The sequence below is a fragment of the Bos taurus genome, chromosome 1, assembly GCF_002263795.3.
Source record: "Bos taurus isolate L1 Dominette 01449 registration number 42190680 breed Hereford chromosome 1, ARS-UCD2.0, whole genome shotgun sequence".
Taxonomy (NCBI): domain Eukaryota; kingdom Metazoa; phylum Chordata; class Mammalia; order Artiodactyla; family Bovidae; genus Bos; species Bos taurus.
In genome coordinates this window covers 66,498,872-66,517,588 of record NC_037328.1, presented here as the reverse complement: position 1 = coordinate 66,517,588, position 18,717 = coordinate 66,498,872, and the positions used below count along the sequence as shown (strand labels likewise).

General features: G+C 44.6%; 1 protein-coding gene across 3 annotated transcripts in view; it reads left to right on the top strand.

The window, feature by feature from the left end:
- Positions 1-270: 270 nt before the first annotated feature.
- The window catches only part of ILDR1 (immunoglobulin like domain containing receptor 1), a 41,064-nt gene continuing 22,617 nt past the window's right edge, over positions 271-18,717 (top strand). For 2 of the 3 annotated variants that reach the window (XM_010801181.4, XM_024990833.2), the window contains exons 1-3: positions 271-544; positions 13,407-13,577; positions 14,885-15,034. In XM_010801181.4, coding sequence (XP_010799483.1) covers positions 490-544; positions 13,407-13,577; positions 14,885-15,034 — 376 coding nt within the window. In that variant the 5' untranslated portion in view covers positions 271-489. The remainder of the gene's footprint in view (positions 545-13,406; positions 13,578-14,884; positions 15,035-18,717) is intronic. The other variant, NM_001102214.1, reaches the window with a different exon arrangement.

Below are 18,717 nucleotides of genomic sequence, written 5' to 3'. Positions count from 1 at the left end.
CAAGCATGTATGAGTGAATGGAAACATACGGCAGGAAATATTCCCTAAAAAGTTATATCCACAGAATTTTACAAACGGGGAGAAATTTGCTAGGCGTAAGATATCCCGAGAACTTCTGGAAAATATGGTAACAGGCTCCGTAGACAAAGCGGAGAGTGGCAGGAAACGCTGTTTCACTGAGGAGAATCACCTGGCAGCCTGCCTGGGGGCGGAGGCAGGTATGAAAGGTGGCCGCGGGCGGGGGCCGGGGGCGGAGCAGGAAGCCCCGGCGCTAGGAGCTGGAGGCGGAGCCGCGAGGAGCGCCCCAGGTGGGCAGGAGGCGGCGGTACCTGCCCCGGGCCCAGGGTCGGTCCACCGGCCGCGCTGCGCCGAGTGAGGGCAAAACGGAGGGATTTCTTGGCGAAGTGGTGCGTCGTGGACGGGTCGCTGATGAAGAAAGACACAGTGTCCCCGCAGTCCCTGAGCTGAAAGGGGCCGGAGAGCGCCGGTATGGGCTCCGAGCTGCCCGCACCTTGGCTGCTGCTCTTCACCTGGCTCCCAACAGGTGAGCCATGGGAAAATGGGTCCTAGCCAGGCCCAAGGAGAGAGGAAGCCATTGTTGCCTGGCCTAACAGAGTTGGCCGCAGGCGGGACAGAGGAGGCCTGGGCCGCGCTCTGGTGGCTCTTGGCATGGGCGCCAGGATGTGCGGAGACTGGATCGAGTTTCTGCCTGTGGGAACCTGTTTACTTTTATTAGCTTAGGCCTTTACGAAACAGGTGCAACTAAGAAAGAAACTCAGAGCCTCTGGCCTCCTCCTGCTCCCTAGGCACTTCTTGGTCTCTAAAGCCGGAGTGATAGAGGCAGAAACACCACTCTTTCAATTCCTAATTACTTTTTCCTTTCATCTGATACTTGCCATAGGTTTTAGATACGGTGACAACCATATTGGCTCAGAAATACACTTAGTTCGTTCCTGAGAGGTATATGTATCCTCAGTATATGATGGAAAGTTCTATATGATTCAGAATCTATTACTATTTTATAGGATCACAACAGGAGGTTCTTTGCTAACCATGTTCAGTGTCACTTTTCTGCTTTGTATCCGCTCACTTCCCTAACTTTACCCCATGATCATTGTCTCCCCATCAAGTGTTCATCCATCCACCATTTTCATTTCCTTAACCTCCAGGCCAATCCTCTGTGCTTTGAAAGCATGGTTTTGTGTGTCTCAGTGTATCAGTTGGGGAAATAGCAGGCCATGATCTGCATGAGTGAAATCAGGTGGGAAGAGAGAGCATAGTGAAAGAATGTGTAGGTTCTTTCAGCCCTTTTCAATTGAAATGTAGGTGTGACCTTGCAAACTGGAACCTGAGTTCCCTTGGAAGTTCTGCCCTGTTCTATTTCATTTTACCTTTTTTACTTCCCTCTTTTAGGAATAGCCACCCTCTCACCTCTTAGTTGTCAGTGGGAGGTCAGCTCAGTTTGCTCACAGACCAGTTTGAGTCTTGTATTTCTCTTCGGGAAAAGATGTAATATGAAGGTACAGGAAGAATTCCGTTTCTACAAGTTTGAGAGGACATGAAGATAGCTCAGATGTAATCAGATCTCATTCAGACAAGATTCTATAATTCTTTTTAAGCTTAATGCTGAGAATGAAAGGGAGGGAGAATTGCAAAAGGCTAGAAAACTGTTATCCCTAAGGTCTTTGGCTTACCACATTTTCTGTAGAATGTGGGTCCTATAAATTGTCTGAAGCTGAGGAGGGTGAATGTTGGACACTCATGATACACAAGGAAATGGACTGAACTGTACCGACATGGAAGTGCCCGAAATTCTACTAGAACAGTCACCAGCTTAGACTGTGAAAACAAATTCGTAAAAATCCCACAGTTTTGCACAGACTTCTCTCCTGTGCCTCACATGTTTAGCTCAAACTCCATAGCAGCTAGGGATTTCTGAAGCTCCTTGAGCTATCTTTTTAGGAAAGTTGAAGTCTACTCTCACTCTCGCCCTGAGCATGCCATCCCCAGAATTAGGACTTGTAGCCAGCAGTCATTTAGGAAAAAAGAATAAGGAAAGAAGCCTTACAGACAAAAATCCCATTAGGGTATAAACCTCAATCCTTAAATCACCAGCATATTTTAAAAGCTGTTCTGTTTTTGTGAGGAATATTGAGCACTGAATATTTTTCAAATACAATGACCATAACCAAAGGGTATATTCGTAAAGTAAACAAATTGCTAAATGGACAAAGTCTTCGGAAAGTAGAGCTCCATGTGTTCATGAACCAGCCATGCTGTGTGAGTAGCCAGGATGCTGCTGCTGCCGCGTTGCTTCAGTCGTGTCCGACTCTGTGCGACCCCATAGATGGCAGCCCACCCGGCTCTCCTGTCCCTGGGATTCTCCAGGCAAGAATATTGGAGTGGGTTGCCATTTCCTGCTGGGGTGGTCAAATAATACAGATTTCTGTGTTTGCCTGGTATTCATTAAATGGAAGCCTACCTGCGTTACACATTTTAAAACCAGAGAATGCTAAACACAGAAAAGTCCTAAGTCCAGAAGAAATATAGTTTGCATTGTGACATGTACACACATATATGAGATTTATAAAATAGGAGCAAGAGGTATACACACACACACACAAAAAAACAGTCACTATGTTGGATTAAAAGTATTAATTTAATAAATATTGCTTTAGTAACATTTAAATTCGTAGAAAGTAATCCCCAAATTAGCAGCAACTTACTAGAAAAATCCAGTAAGTTGATGTTTTTTTTCAAGATCCACTGGAAACTGAGGTATGAACTTTGGAAAACCCTGTACTAGAATGTATTCATTTTGGTCTATCACCTTTTTGTCTTCTGTTTCTAAAGAAGAGGCAGCCCAGCCCTCTGATTAGCATCCAAGTTTCTGCAGTTGCAAAGTATGGGTGAGTAATGAGATTATGTCAGAAGTGGGTACACTGGCTAGTTGGTGTGGCTTGGGCTTCTGACGAAGCCTCTGAGGTCAGGAAGTCCTGTGAAGTTACCATAGTCTTTATGTTTGGAGCTGTGGCGAGATCAGAGGGTTTGTGTGTGTAATTCTCTGAACTTTTTTTCTTTAAAAAGGAAGAAAGTTTTATCACACAAGTAATATTTGCTTCTTAAAACAGACTATTAAGATAAGGCTAAATTAAGTTCCTGCAGCCCTTTGCATTAATGGCTAATAGCGCTTGTTACCATCATCCAAACTCAAACTTTATTCCTAGAAAGAAAAGTTAGTTTTTTCCCCCAGATTCTAGAAGGTTGTGTGTCATTTGTGCTTTTGTGACTTTTTAAAAAGATCTTAGAAGGGTGTTAACTTATAGATCCATGTAGCTATCAACTTGTGTTACCATTCTTTGGGAAATCAGACAGCTGACTTCTAAAGAACAAGATTCTTAGCATCTAAACCATTAGCTTTCATTTGGTGGTGGTTGTGAAGGTTGGGATCATACTGAAGATCTAATACATCTTGTGAAGTTGCTCAGTCATGTCTGACTCCTTGCAACCCCATGGACTATAGCCTGCCAGCCTCCTCTGTTCGTGGGGTTTTCCAGGCAAGAATACTGGAGTGGGTTGCCATTTCCTTCTCCAGGGGATCTTCCTCAACCAGGGATTGAACCCAGGTTTTCAGCACTGCAGGCAGACTCTTTACCACCCGGGAAGCCCTAATATGCCTTGGTCCCTGATATAGTAAATAGTAAAGTGGAACTTCTCAGGTGGTGGATAAGGGACTGCGTACTGCTCCTCTCCCTTGCCCCACCCCTCACCTCCTGTGAGGCTCCCTGAAGTACCTCTCAGAATGCAGTGCTCTGGGAACACAAGTAGAAATCACCCCCAGTCCTTGTCTTCCCCTCCCAGCCAATTTTACAGATAAGGAAATCTGTGCAGAGAAGTCAGATGTCTAAGGTTGACACAGTGGAGTTGGTTTGAGGGTTGGGATGAGGATCCTGGCATCCTCACTCTTAGGCCATGCTCTTACATCTATTTCATACCATGGAGCAGGTTTGTTCTGTCTCATTGAATCCTGGTAGAAATGGAAATTGACTACCTCTGGGATGTCTGCATGTATGTGTACTAAGTCACTGTAGTCGTATCCAACTCTGTGACCCTTTGGACTGTAGCCCACCAGGCTCCTCTGTCCATGGGATTCTGTAGGCAAAATTACTGGAGTGGGTTGCCATGTCTTCCTCCAGGCGATCTTGCCAATCCAGGAACTGACCCCATGTCTCTTATGTCTCCTGCGCTGGCAGGTGGTTCTTTATGACTGGCACCACCTGGGAAGCCCCTGGGATGTCTAACCAGATGTTAATTATTAAACATCTTGCCCCAACAGCAATGCAGTGGGATGAGATGGTGGGTAATTACTGTACTGTTTGCCTGGGTTTCTTTCAGCCTAATACTTTATTTCATTATTTGAAGTCCTTAGGGGAGAAAGAAAATTGTGTGTTTTAAGAATTAAAAAGACTGATCATGTCTTTCTCTGGTACTCATTTCTAGATCTTCCAAAATACAAATCTTAGGTGGGTCAAGGAAAGGATTTGACACTTTCTTCATTTCCCAAACCCAGTACCATGTTCTGTTGCTTAATCCCAGCAGCTTAACCATCTCCTTACCTCTAGGCCTGCTACTTCTTTGTCTAGTTCCAACCATTCTCCACACAGATGATAGGTTAACCTACCTGGGTTAATTTTTCCCACCTTCACTGTAGTGGGCTTCCAAGGTGGCACTAGTGGTAAAGAATCCATCTGCCAATGCACGAGACATAGGAGACAAGGGCTCCATCCCTAGTTCAGGAAGATCCCCTGGAGTAGGAAATGACAACCCACTCCAGTATTCTTGCCTGGAAAATTCCTTGGACAGAGGAGCCTGGCGGGCTGCAATCCATAGGGTTGCAAAGAGTCGGACACGACTGAAGCAACGTATAGCATGCATGCACCTTCACTTTAATGCTCTAAGAACCTCTACTAGATCCCCATAGTCTGTATGAGTGGATTAAAGCTCTTTGGAATTCAAGACCCACTCATTCTGGCCTCACTAACTTGGGCAGCTATGTCTCCACTGCTATGAGCATCCTCTTGTACCCTTCCCACCCCCAACATACTCTCTTCTTCCTTGCTTTTTGTCTGGCCATATTACAAATGGTTAACTTTAACCATTTATTTTCTGTACTTTCAGAGCACTTAAAATTTGTTCCAGGCAGTTTACCCTTTCTTGTACGAATTTGTTTATTTGCCAGATGTTTAATGTATACCATGTACCAGACATGCTCTCAAACAAAAGTAGACATGGCCTTGGACTCTGTGGTGTTTATGGTCTGAAGGACAAACAAAGAAATGTGGAAATACAGCTATGACAGGGACCATGAGAAAGAGATACAAGGTACAACAAGAGGTTGTAATAGACGGATTTTGCTCATTCGGGAGGCCGTCTCTGGAGAAATGATACTTGAGTTGACAGCTGAGGTGTAATCATCCCAGACAAATTAATAGCATGTGCAAGGCTGCTGAATAGGAGCTCAGTGAGAATGAGGGATGGCAAGAATGTCTCCATGACTGAGAGGAGGAAGCCTTTCCATGTGGTGGGAAGGAGGCAGGGGTGGGTAGGACCAGATCGCGTAGTCTCATGGATCATGGTAGGAGGCTGTGTATTTATCCTGAGAACAGTGCACAGCTTTTGGAGATATTTAAAGAGAAAGAGTTGGGAGGTGGACAGCAGTGTGCTATCCACATGGAAGAAAACCAGAGTGTGTGCAGGTACCAGTTAACTGAAGCAGTATCCAGGCTGGAAGTGATGGAGCTTGTGCTGGGGTGATGGTGAAAATGGAGAGAGAGGGATCCCAGAAATAGTAGGGAGATAAATAAAAGCAGTTTGATAATAGATTTTGTAGAGAGTGTGAGGGAGAAAGAGATGTCAAGGACAAGACCTAGTTTTCAGTCTTGCACATTGACTGAGATGGGAAATAGGGAAGAACCCAAGTTTGAATAGGAGGAGGAGGATTTAGATTTGGGGCCCAATTTAGATTCTGAAACAGCCAAGAAGAGCTATGAGGAGGATTTGAGCCTGGGTGTCTGTCTTGGCTCTTATTGTAGAGTAGCAGGACTTGTTATACAAAGCTCTCCCAGTTTCTGAGCAATCCTGTAAAGCTCAGCCATGACCAGATGTACCTTGTTTATGCATTTACTTGTTTATTATTGACTTGCCCACCAAAAGTATAAGTTCCAAGAGTTTAGGGACCTTGTCTCTCATCAGCTACTTTACCCCCATCATCTGAAACAGTGCTTGTCTCATAGTAGGTATTCAATAAGTGAGTGAGTGAGTGAGTGACCTCTGGAGGCCCAGGGCACACAGAAATTTGTCATTCTGGTGAGACTTAAATTTGCATGTGCGCTGAGATTAGCATGTGGGTACACGGTTGAGTCACTGGCCTGAGCGAATGACTTTGGGAAACCCCGCACATCTGCCTCTCAGGGCTTGTTGTCCTCTACTCATAATAACTAAAGGATACCAAATTCAAACCACCTGAGAAGCTATTTTTTTCACTTAGTAGGTTATCAGAATTTTTTTTAAGATTGATATTCTCCCCTGTTGGAAAGATTGTGGTGATACATGGGAGTGTCACACACTGCTCATGGGACTATAAATTTCTTTACTGAATTATTTATTAAAAGCCTCATCCCCTTTGACCTAGCAATCTCACTTTGAGAAATACATCCTACTGGAATAAAAAAGGACTTTTGTAAAGAGATACCTAATATAACATAAAGGTATTCACTTCAATAAGTTATTTCAGCATTGTTTGTGATAATGCAAATTTAGAAGTACCTAAATGCCCATCATTAGCAAAAGGGGTAAATTATGGTTCATCCATGTAGTGACTTATCACGCAGTCACTAAAAAAATTATATCTATTTATACTGATAAAGAATATAATGATATTTCATTAGTTTGAAGAAAAAACAAAATTGTGAGTCAATGCACATGATTAATTAAAAAAAAACAGTGTAGGAAAAGATGTGGAGGATAGACACAAAATTATGGTGCTTCTGGAGACTAGAGTTCATGGTGAGTAAGGAGGAACTTTTTACTTTATACCCTTCTCTATTGTTTAAGTTTCTTATTATTTATCTTATGAAGAAAAAAAGGGATTTCTCTACAAAATGATTGAAGTAAATTTGTAAATGTCCCTTAAGGGGTTAAACCTCTGCCATTAGGAAACTTACCTAGAAGGCAAGTGGTACAGTGGAAATTGTAGGATTTGGGATTTTAGAGGTATAAGCGTAAATTTAGTCTTGCTATTTATTAGCTGTGTGGCTTCAGCCCAGTTATTTAATCTACCTGAGGATTTTCCTCATCTATGATATTGAGATGAAAATAAGGCTGATCTCATAGGGATTTGCCAAGGTTAAAGGACATACTGTATAATAAACCCTCAATACCATGCTGACCAACATCGAAATGCTCAGTAGTTACATTTTCCTCCCCAGGGCAGCCATAGGCTTCTGCCACTCCAAGCCTAACACTGTTAAGTGCACCCAGATCTTTGTTAACCGTGTAACTCATAGACGTACTTCCTTCTGCATCCCAACCGGTTTCTTCTCCCCTTTTCTCCTGTCCTAGCTCTCCCTGTCCCTTAACTCTTGTCCGTGCATTGCCAGGCCCTCTTCCTCTGGATTCTTTTCCTGTTTGCACTGTTATCTAAGGAAATATGACAAGTACCGATGGTAAATATACTTGGGGAGATAGCTTGCCCTGACATAAACTCTGATAGGATTAAATCTGTGTACTTTTGTTAACCTGCTGACTGGAGCAGAGGTGCCTGGGTGCCTGAAAAACAGGAATCAAGACCTTCCATCGAGGCAGCAGTAGGCTACTGCCTCTTGCTGGGAAACACTTTGCTCTCCGCCCTGCCTGCCACTCCCTTCCAAGCAAGACCCTTCGTGTGAAAAGGAGGGGAAATGACAACCAGTCCCCTGAAAATGATTTTTAGTTAAAAAAAAAATTTTACCTAGATCCCTATGCTGTATAGATAATAATTTCTAGAAACTTATTAAACATCTTTCCCACTCTACTACATGGGGAAAACAGGCTGAATAAATAAATGTGCAAAGATATGCATCTATTTGGGAACACATGGCATTGAATTGTAAAGATACTCTTCTTTCTTTGGTATATTCTCCTTCCACCTTAACGCAGAATGATAGTCCCCGCTCTGCGCATCAGCGTAGTCTTGGAAAGTACCTCATGGCGGGAAACTGAGAATCCCCTTCCCCTTCTCTCCTTCCCATGGGCTCCGTTATCTCATCTGAAGTCACCTTTCCACCCTTACATGACAGATCCCTCTTCCTCTTTCACAGAGGAGACCAACTGAATGGGTTTGCCAGGTAAGACACAGCTTTAAAAGCTTTTAGTGCAGTAACTCATTTTGCAAAAAGAAGGCAGTAATGACTGCTTACATTTGTATTATTTTAATTCTTTCAAAAATGCTTTTACATGCTATTCTCAGTTGATCTCAACCTCTTAAAATGGACAAGATAAAAAATGATACAAATAATAGCTGACATTTATCAAGTGTCTATTATGTGCCAGGCTTTTTGCTAAATGCTGGACATATTTATCTCCTTTAGTCCTCACTATTACTTATTCAAACACATATTATCATCATCCTAATTTTGCATGTAGACAAACAACCTTAGTTTGGAAATAACTTATCAGGTCTTTTAGATAGTGGGGGAGTGGAGGCAAAATTTGAACCCAGAAAACACAGTTTCCAGAATTTAAGGAGAAAAGTATAAAGACAACTAGGAAATTAGATGGTGATAAACTGGGGAGAAGGAGATGCCACATGATGAAGAGAATGAGAACAGAAAGAAAATCTAAGAATTTGATAAGTCAATAGAACTAAGTTTAAAAGATCAAAGATGCAACCAGGACATGTATAAACAGAACACTTATCTTTTTAAATCTCTTCATATTTTCAGCCCAGATTCTGCTGCCCTTAGTCTTTTCTTGAAAACTTTACCTGCTTGATAGTGTGCATGCCCAATGTGGTTAATTTTACAGAGAAATTAGAGGCTAAAGGAGAAGATGGGAAGTTTCTGACTTTGAAATGGGCTGTCTTGCTACTTCCCTCCCCTTCCTCCCAATCTGGAAATTCCTCCTGCTTTTTGAGAGTCCAGTTCCTGACTTCTGCTTGGAAGGTCAGGCTTGCTTGCTTGGGAAAGATTGAGTTTTGGTGTGAGCAAGACTCCAGTTCAAAATACTGAGACTGAGAGGGCTTGGCTTATTATAGTCTCTGAACTTCTGCCCACAGCTATGGCCAGGACTGACCCCACCCTAGGGGTCTTTGTGAGGACTGGAGACAGTGTATGTTTATCACCTGGCACACAGTAGATGCTGAGATCCCGAGCAGCAGCTGAGAAGAAGGGAGAAAGGTTTGCTGGTCGGTCAGTACCTTTGTCCTGAGAGACGCCCTCGCTCTCCACATGGGACTGGGCAGAGGGTGAAGGTCTGGGAACTGTGCAGGGTGCTGTGGGGCTAACAGACCCCTGGAGGGAGTGTGAGTGAGTGCAATATGGTCAAATACATGGCAACCTGTCATAATTCAAGGCTTGAAATTCACTTAAGGGATGAAATTAAAGAAAGGATAAAAGAGCAGCAAAGCCAGTTCTGACGGTAAAGGTGAGTCATGTCACCCCACGTGTGGTTTGTCCATAATAAGGGCATTCATGGAAGAGAAGCTGAGTGAACATTTGGTAATGAAGGTGATCACCCTTGTCCCCATTCTTCTGCCTCAGGGTGTCAGATTCAGCCATCTTCAAAGTTACCCCAGAGTAATTTCTGGCTCCAACCAAATACTTATCTCTGACTCCTGGCACACCCGTACTATCCACCCCACCCCCCGCCCCCCACGTATATTCTACCTCTATACAAATAACGTTGACTGGAGTCCTTTGAACAAACTGTCGTTTGTATCAGATTACCATTCGACAAAATCAAGGACACATAGTTTACTAATGATGGTATTAGAGTAACTGCTGCCTGTACTATATTAAGTATTGCATGTGTAGCTTGGCCCCATGCTCTGATTATGTGCAAGCTATTGAATACCAAACATCTTCCTCTATTTAAAAAATAGCTTGATTCTGCTCAGGGCAGAGTCTTGGTTCCAACCACTTTAGAAAATGAACGACCACAGACAAGCCACTTGCCTTGTCCAGTCTCAGGTTTGCTGTGTATGCAGTGGCACAGCTTGTTTCTCCCTGGGGCTCATAAAGATAGTGAGTAGAAGGAAATATATGAAAGTTCTTTGTGAGTCTAGGATTTTGCTTAGATTGCCAGTCAGTTTTTTTCTCTCTATTTCAATCAATGCAAGTTACTGATCAAAATAAGCTAATGTTGACAATGCCATCCTATTTGTTGTCAGATCTTACTGCAGCTGCTTCTTCTGTTCAGTTAAAGCTGTGTTGGGTAAAAGCTCCAAGGTTTAATCCAGGTCAGTTCTGGGAAAAAAGAGGTGGTGAAGGTGGAGAAGCAAAAGTAAGAAAATCAGATTATGAAATAATCCATGTTAAGCTTCAGATACTAGTCATTAGCTCTTGATTCTTATTGGACTGACTGCAGGAATCCTACAGCTAATACAGACAGCAGCTCTCCCCACCCTCCCCACCCCCCCACCACAAGCTCCTCAAGGCTTATTTTCAAAATGATGCTCTTTTCCCATTCACAGCTAAATAAGAAAGTCATCCATCTTCCTAAAAACACCACTTTCACCTTATTATTCCTTTTCAGAAAAACCTTCAGTGATTATCCATTAACTAGAAACAGATTCTGGAGTGCAATTTACACACCACCCCATTTGCCTACTCCCACTCCCCACCATCATCTCACTTATTTATCATCTAATTTATCACCGTAAAGCCAGAGGCCCCAGCTGGACTGGTTCCTTCAGATTCCCCAAGGAACGGCCTCTTCATGATAAGTGCCTTTGCTCACTCCTTTCTTCTATCGTGACTCAATGAGTCTCTCTGCCCTCTTCCTGTTTTTCACATATCATCTTAATCCTACCTTGTTTTTAGAATCTATCGTAACTCTCTCTTCCTTCTGTGATGGTTCCCCACCCACAGGTCTCCCCCCACACTTCTGCAGACCCTCTCTAGCATGGCTATCACTGGCACATCCTCATTACAGCTCAGCCCTGAAGAGGGCTCAGGTCATTTCTGGGGACCAGGGTCTATCCCAAGCAGCACAGCATCTTGCTGTCTCTCTGTGGACATGAGAAAAGTGGATGCTGATCCCATCATAAACCATGGTGTTCTGTATTAGGAGGGTTGTGTCTAGGTGAGGCAGGACCCAGCACCATGCTCATGGCTCTGGCCATTGAGCCAGGCCCATCCAGCGGCTCTGAAAGGTGGGGGGGTGACTGTTTTGTTTGTGGGAGTAACTCAGTCAAAATGAACACAGCTCCACTTGAGAACTCTATTGGAGAGACTTCTAACTTGAACCCCTTTCTCCATGGCCCTCAGAATAAGGGAGAAAGGAAAAAGACTCATACACTGTCACCACCATGGCAGCATATATGCCAGCACCTTGCCAGTTACCATGGCAGGTGCCAGAAGTGTGGATTATTTCACTGCATTCTTGCAAGGACCTGATGAGGTTAGTACTTATACAATCTCTGTTCATAGCTGAAGAAACACAGGCTCAGAGAGAGTAAATAACTTCTCCAGTGTCCAAGTGAGTAGTACAGTTTGATTTGAACCCAACTGTATCTGAGTCCAAAGCCTGGGTTTAATTTAGCTAGTCTATACCAGTGGTCCTCAAAGTACGGTGCCCAGAGAAGTAGTATCAGAATCTCCTGGAAATTTATTAGATGTAAGTTCTTGGGTCCCACCCAAGTCCTACTGAATTAGAAACTCCCGCTGACAGTGATCTGGGCTGTCACAAGTCCTCCTGGTGATGTATGCTCAAGTTTGGGTACTATTTCTCCACATGAAACCTGCTGTAAGAAGGCCCCTATAACTGGGCCTAGAATCCATATTGACACAGGAACATCTGAAGATGCTGGTAATGTGTGGACCTCTGACCATGTCAAAGTCCCACCTGACATTTCTGTGCCACCTGGTTCCTCATCAACACAGACTTGGAGCTTTAAGTATATCTGTAGATTTGGAAGGTAAGGGGAGAAAGTTTTTAAAAGTAAAAGAAAAATTGTTAGTTCCTTCAAATCTTTTGTGAAAAAAAATTGTCAGTCTGATCATTTTTTTTTTAATTTGTTTTGTGCTTATGTTGGAGCAGTTGTACTGCCAATTTTCACTGTCATTCATTCCATCATGTATTCAACATGAATGAACGTACATTTGTTGGGTGCTAAGGGCTTCCTGGTGGCTCAGAAGGTAAAGATTCTGCCTGCAATGTGGGAGACCTGGGTTTGATCCCTGGGTTGGAAAGATCCCCTGGAGATGGGCACCCACTCCAGTATTCTGGCCTGGAGAATTCCAAGGACAGAGGAGCCTGGCAGGCTACAGTCCATGGGGTTGCAAAGAGCTGGACATGACTGAGTGACTTCACTTTTTAAGGAGGTGACAGGTGCCAGTATGAGGCTCTTGTGTTTGAACAGTGAGCCAGAAGCAAGCCCAGTAGGCCTCCAAGCCTACAGTAGCCAGGCCATCCCCAAGAAGTGTGAAAAGTGCTGCCAGAGGTAGGGCAGGGCACTTTGGGAAAACAGAGGAAGCCCCCTCTTCCACACTTGCAGTCAGAGGAGGCAAGGGTGTAGCTGAAAACCTAAGAAATAAATCTTGCTTAGCCTGGTGAAGGGAGTGGAGTAGCAACTGGTGATGTGGAAGAGTGCTCCACAAGAGATGTACACCTGGGATGACCTGCGGAAGACATTGATCCTAGCACGAGAAGGACGGAGGCAAGTCTAGAGTGTCCAAAGCCCTCTGTCAGAGTGGGGCATGAAGGGAGATGAGGCCCCAGAGAAAGGCTGAAAGCAGACCTGACTGGTCTCCTAGGCCAGGGTACAGAGGTTGAACTTTATCCTTAGGGAAATGGGAAAACATTTTAAGAAGAGAAGTGACATGAAAAAATATCTACACTAGCAAAGTCATTCTTTTATGGCCTTCTTTTAATATCGTTTCTTTATCATTGTTGGATGTGTCATCACTCCATATGGACTGTAGCCAACTTAGGAGTCATGATTCTTCCTCTTTTTTCCCTCCATCTCCTCCAGGGTGTCTGTAATATCCACCACAACCCCGCCCAGGCTGAGTAAGACAATTGCCTGTGAGCTGCTCCCAACCAGCCAGGCAGTGTGTTTGCTTATGGACATTGCTTTTCTTGCCCCATGAATAGAAGGAAGTCACCCCTTAGAGTCCTTCAGCATTGTCTTCTGCTCTTGGCTGCAGGCTGCATGTCCTTGCTGGTGACGGTCCAGCACACGGAGCGCTATGTCACCCTGTTTGCCTCCGTCATCCTCAAATGTGACTACACCACCTCTGCCCAGCTCCAGGATGTGGTGGTGACGTGGCGCTTCAAGTCCTTCTGCAAGGACCCCATCTTTGACTACTATTCTGCATGTGAGTGCCCTCCTCCCCACTCTTGCCCCCCACTCTCCCAAGGCCCCTCTGTGAAGTACTGCCATTAGGGTTAGGAATTATTTAGGATCACAAATCCTTATAGTGAGAAGAAGCCAGAAAGATTGCTTATTGCAGTTCCCTCATTTTATAGATAGACAAGCTGAGGCCAAGTAGATGACATAACTTATTCAGGGTCACATACCATTAATTTATTTTAAAATTTCTGTTTCACTTTGTTCAAAAAGGAATGAAGGCAGCTTAGACATTAAGTAAAAAGGCAGAGCAAGTCCTGCATCCTAGTTAATGCCTGGTGCACTCGTATCCCCCACCCCACCCACTAGCCACAGGATGAATGAGGAACGGTCATTTGTGAGCCTCCAGCCCACTGCCACATCCCTGTCTAGGGCCAGCCTTCCGGTAGACAGTCATGCCTCAGTGACTGGGAGCGCACTGGCCACAGGTAGCCTGCTCATTGTGGGCATCTCTGAATGCTGCGTGGCTCTCCCCTACACTTAGCCAAGTCCTCCCTCTCGGTGACAACTGCCCCACTCATGTCATTCTTGCTGTCTTGAACCTAAGTCCTTCTCTCAATGCCCACCTCTGCCTCTCTCAAGAAACAGAAGAGCCCAGACTCCCACCACCGACCTGGGACAATTGACCTTTAGAAATTTGGAGAATAGAAGTAGACCCTGTTCACCCTGAGCTTCCCAAGATGAGGCAAAGCAGGGGGAGGCATCAGCTTTACCATTTTTAGCCCCGACTAGTATCTTACAATATGAGCTCCAAAACCTAACTTACTGAGCCACCCACAGAGCCTCACCTTGTTCCCAAAACACCCCCTTTCTAAACTGAGGCATTGTTTCCTGGGGGCTACTCTTAAAATGCATGCATTAAGTGGGAAAGTAGGAGGGACCAGGTAGAAGACATTTATCATCAGCAGATTTAACAGCTCTCAAAACGTATATTGAGAGGGCAGGTTAGAGGAACCATTTGGGAGCAGATTCTGGAGTCACTTTGGAAATGAGGCAGGGGACATTTGGATGGAGGTGGTGATTCAGTTCAGGATTTGGAAATTTTGGCCCAGTAGAGGGTTCTGGAGTCTTGCTGCTCAAAGTGTGAGCAATGGTTTCACCTGGGAGCTCATTAGAAACGTAGACTCTCAGATCCCCATCTTTGAGAAGATGCCTAAGAGATGCAGAGACTCAGGAAACACTGAGAACCTTCACTGCTCCAGGGACCACTAAGGTCACCTTTCTTGATGGGAATTCCTCACTGCTGTGTGACTTGCCCATGTCCTCTTTCTCCAGCATACCAAGCAGCTTTATCCCTGGGCCAGGACCCGTCCAATGACTGCAATGACAGCCAGCGGGAAGTTCGCATCGTGGCCCAGCGGCGGGGGCAGAGTGAACCTGTGCTGGGGGTGGATTACCGGCAGCGCAAGATCACCATCCAGAATCGTGAGTTTGGAGGCAGCTGGGGACTGGGGGTGGAGAGCTGTGTAGATACCAGGCCTAGCAGGCTGAGTCATTGTGGGGATTTCCCTTTTCTTCTGTTGCTTGATGGTCTACTTGGTCACTTTCATTTTTTGAGGAAAGTGCCAAATGCACAGAATGTGCCACCCCCTCTGAAGTCAGTACCCTGGAAGTTGGGCTCAGACAAGAGGACGGCCTACAGCTTTGGCTAAAGGTCTGGGACTGGGTGTTTTCCTTCACCTTCCTGAGATTCATGGCTAACATGTGGCTCAGGCTCCCTTGATTTCTTCCAGAAAGTGCTCTCAAGGCCTGCTCAAACCCCAGATGCCTGAGTTCCCCTCTGGCTACCCCTGTTTCCCAAATCTATGGAGTGGGGGTTTCTAAGTAGATGGCCACTTATGGACCCTTGCCCTTCACTGGTAGAGGAAAGAGCACTGGGTGTAGAATCAAAAGACGGGGTGGTGATCCCATGCTTCCACCCCCTTGCTTAGTGACCGATTCTTTTCTCTGGCCTCTGTTATCAAATCTGAAAGATGGGCATAATGGTCTTTGTCTCCCCACACTGAAGTAAACATCAAATACGACATCTGAGAGCTACATCTGAAGCATATGCGTTCTTTGTGGGAGTACAAGGAGTAGACTCAGGTGTCAGACTCAGGTGTAGGTCCCTGTTCTGTACTCACAGGGGTTGTGAACTTGGGCAAGTCCCTTTCATTTTTTAAGCCTCAATTTCTGTAAGGTGGGACTTGCCATAGTACTTGTCTCATGGAGAGTTGTCAGGATTAAGTGAGATGATGTGTATAAAGCACTTAGAAAACCACATGTGTGTGGTGAACTTTCATTATGACCATTTAGCACACCTGTGAATGAAGGGTCAGCGCCCCACATTACTGGGGGGAATGGATTCCATGTCCAGTGGATTATTGGCACAGAATTCAGAGCCTATTTAAATGAGCTTTATCTATAGTGTTAAATCAGAGAAGGCAATGGCACCCCACTCCAGTACTCTTGCCTGGAAAATCCCAAGGAAGGAGGAGCCTCGTGGGCTGCAGTCCATGGGGTCAATACGAGTCTGACACGACTGAGCGACTTCACTTTCACTTTTCACTTTCATGCATTGCAGAAGGAAATGGCAACCCACTCCAGTGTTCTTGCCTGGAGAATCCCAGGGATGGCGGAGCCTCATGGGCTGCCGTCTATGGGGTCGCACAGAGTCGGACATGACTGAAGCGACTTAGCAGCAGTTCAGTTCAGTTCACTTCAGTCGCTCAGTCGTGTCTGACTCTTTGTGACCCCATGAATCACGGCACGCCAGGCCTCCCTGTCCATCACCAACTCCAGGAGTTCACTCAGACTCACGACCATCGAGTCAGTGATGCCATCCAGCCATCTCATCCTCTGTCGTCCCCTTCTCCTCCTGCCCCCAATCCCTTCCAGCATCAGAGTCTTTCCCAAGGAATCAACTCTGCATGAGGTGGCCAAAGTACTGGAGTTTCAGCTTTAGCATTACTTCCTCCAAAGAAATCCCAGGGCTGATCTTCAGAATGGCCTGGTTGGATCTCCTTGCAGTCCAAGGGACTCTCAAGAGTCTTCTCCAACACCACAGTTCAAAAGCATCAATTCTTTGGCGCTCAACCTTCTTCACAGTCCAACTCTCACATGCATACATGACCACAGGAAAAACCATAGCCTTGGCTAGATGGACCTTTGTTGGCAAAGTAATGTCTCTGCTTTTGAATATGCTATCTAGGTTGGTCATAGCTTTCCTTCCGAAGAGTAAGCGTCTTTTAATTTCATGGCTGCAGTCACCATCTGCGGTGATTTTGGAGCCCCAAAAAGTAAAGTCTGACACTGTTTCCACTGTTCCCCCATCTATTTCCCATGAAGTGATGGGACCGGATGCCATGATCTTCGTTTTCTGAATATTGAGCTTTAAGCCAACTTTTTCACTCTCCACTTTCATCTTCATCAAGAGGCTTTTGAGTTCCTCTTCACTTTCTGCCATAAGGGTGGTGTCATCTGCATATCTGGGGTTATTGATATTTCTCCCGGCAATCTTGATTCCAGCTTGTGTTTCTTCCAGTCCAGCGTTTCTCATGATGTACTCTGCATAGAAGTTAAATAAGCATGGTGACAATATACAGCCTTGATGTACTCCTTTTCCTATTTGGAACCAGTCTGTTGTTCCATGTCCAGTTCTAACTGTTGCTTCCTGACCTGCATACAAATTTCTCAAGAGGCAGATCAGGTAGTCTGGTGTTCTCATCTCTTTCAGAATTTTCCACTGTTTATTGTGATCCACACAGTCAAAGGCTTTGGCATAGTCAATAAAGCAGAAAGAGGTGTTTTTCTGGAACTCTCTTGCTTTTTCCATGATCCAGTGGATGTTGGCAATTTGATCTCTGGTTCCTCTGCCTTTTCTAAAACCAGCTTGAACATCAGGAAGTTCACGGTTCACATATTGCTGAAGCCTGGCTTGGAGAATTTTGAGCATTACTTTACTAGCGTGTGAGATGACTGCAATTGTGCGGTAGTTTGAGCATTCTTTGGCATTGCCTTTCTTTGGGATTGGAACGAAAACTGACCTTTTCCAGTCCTGTGGCCACTGCTGAGTTTTCCAAATGTGCTGGCATATTGAGTGCAGCACTTTCACAGCATCATCTTTCATGATTTGAAATAACTCAACTGGAATTCCATCACCTCCACTAGCTTTATTTGTAGTGATGCTTTCTAAGGCCCACTTGACTTCACATTCCAGGATGTCTGGCTCTAGATGAGTGATCACACCATCGTGATTATCTGGGTGGTGAAGATCTTTTTTGTACAGTTCTTCTGTGTATTCTTGCCACCTCTTCTTAATATCTTCTGCTTCTGTTAGGTCCATACCATTTGTGTCCTTTATCGAGCCCATCTTTGCATGAAATGTTCCCTTGGTATCTCTAATTTTCTTGAAGAGATCTCTAGTCTTTCCCATTCTGTTGTTTTCCTCTATTTCTTTGCATTGATCACTGAGGAAAGCTTTCTTATCTCTTCTTGCTATTCTTTGGAACTCTGCATTCAGATGCTTATATCTTTCCTTTTCTCCTTCATTTTTTGCTTCTCTTCTTTTCACAGCTATTTGTAAGGCCTCCCCAGACAGCGCTTTTGCTTTTTTTGCATTTCTTTTCCATGGGGATGGTCTTGATCCCTATCTCCTGTACAATGTCACAAACCTCATTCCATAGTTCATCAGGCACTCTATCTATCAGATCTAGGCCCTTAAATCTATTTCTCACTTCCACTGTATACTCATAAGGGATTTGATTTAGATCATACCTGAATGGTCTAGTGATTTTCCCTACTTTCTTCAATTTCAGTCTGAATTTGGCAATAAGGAGTTCATGATCTGAGCCACAGTCAGCTCCTGGTCTTGTTTTTGCTGACTGTATAGAGCTTCTCCATCTTTGGCTGCAAAGAATATAATCAATCTGATTTCGGTGTTGACCATCTGGTGATGTCCATGTGTAGAGTCTTGTCTTGTGTTGTTGGAAGAGGGTGTTTGCTATGACCAGTGCATTTTCTTGGCAAAACTCTATTAGTCTTTGCCCAGCTTCATTCCGTATTCCAAGCAGCAGCATGGTGTTAAATAAATATTGACTGGTTAAAAGTGGGGGGGAAAAGTGGGAGAA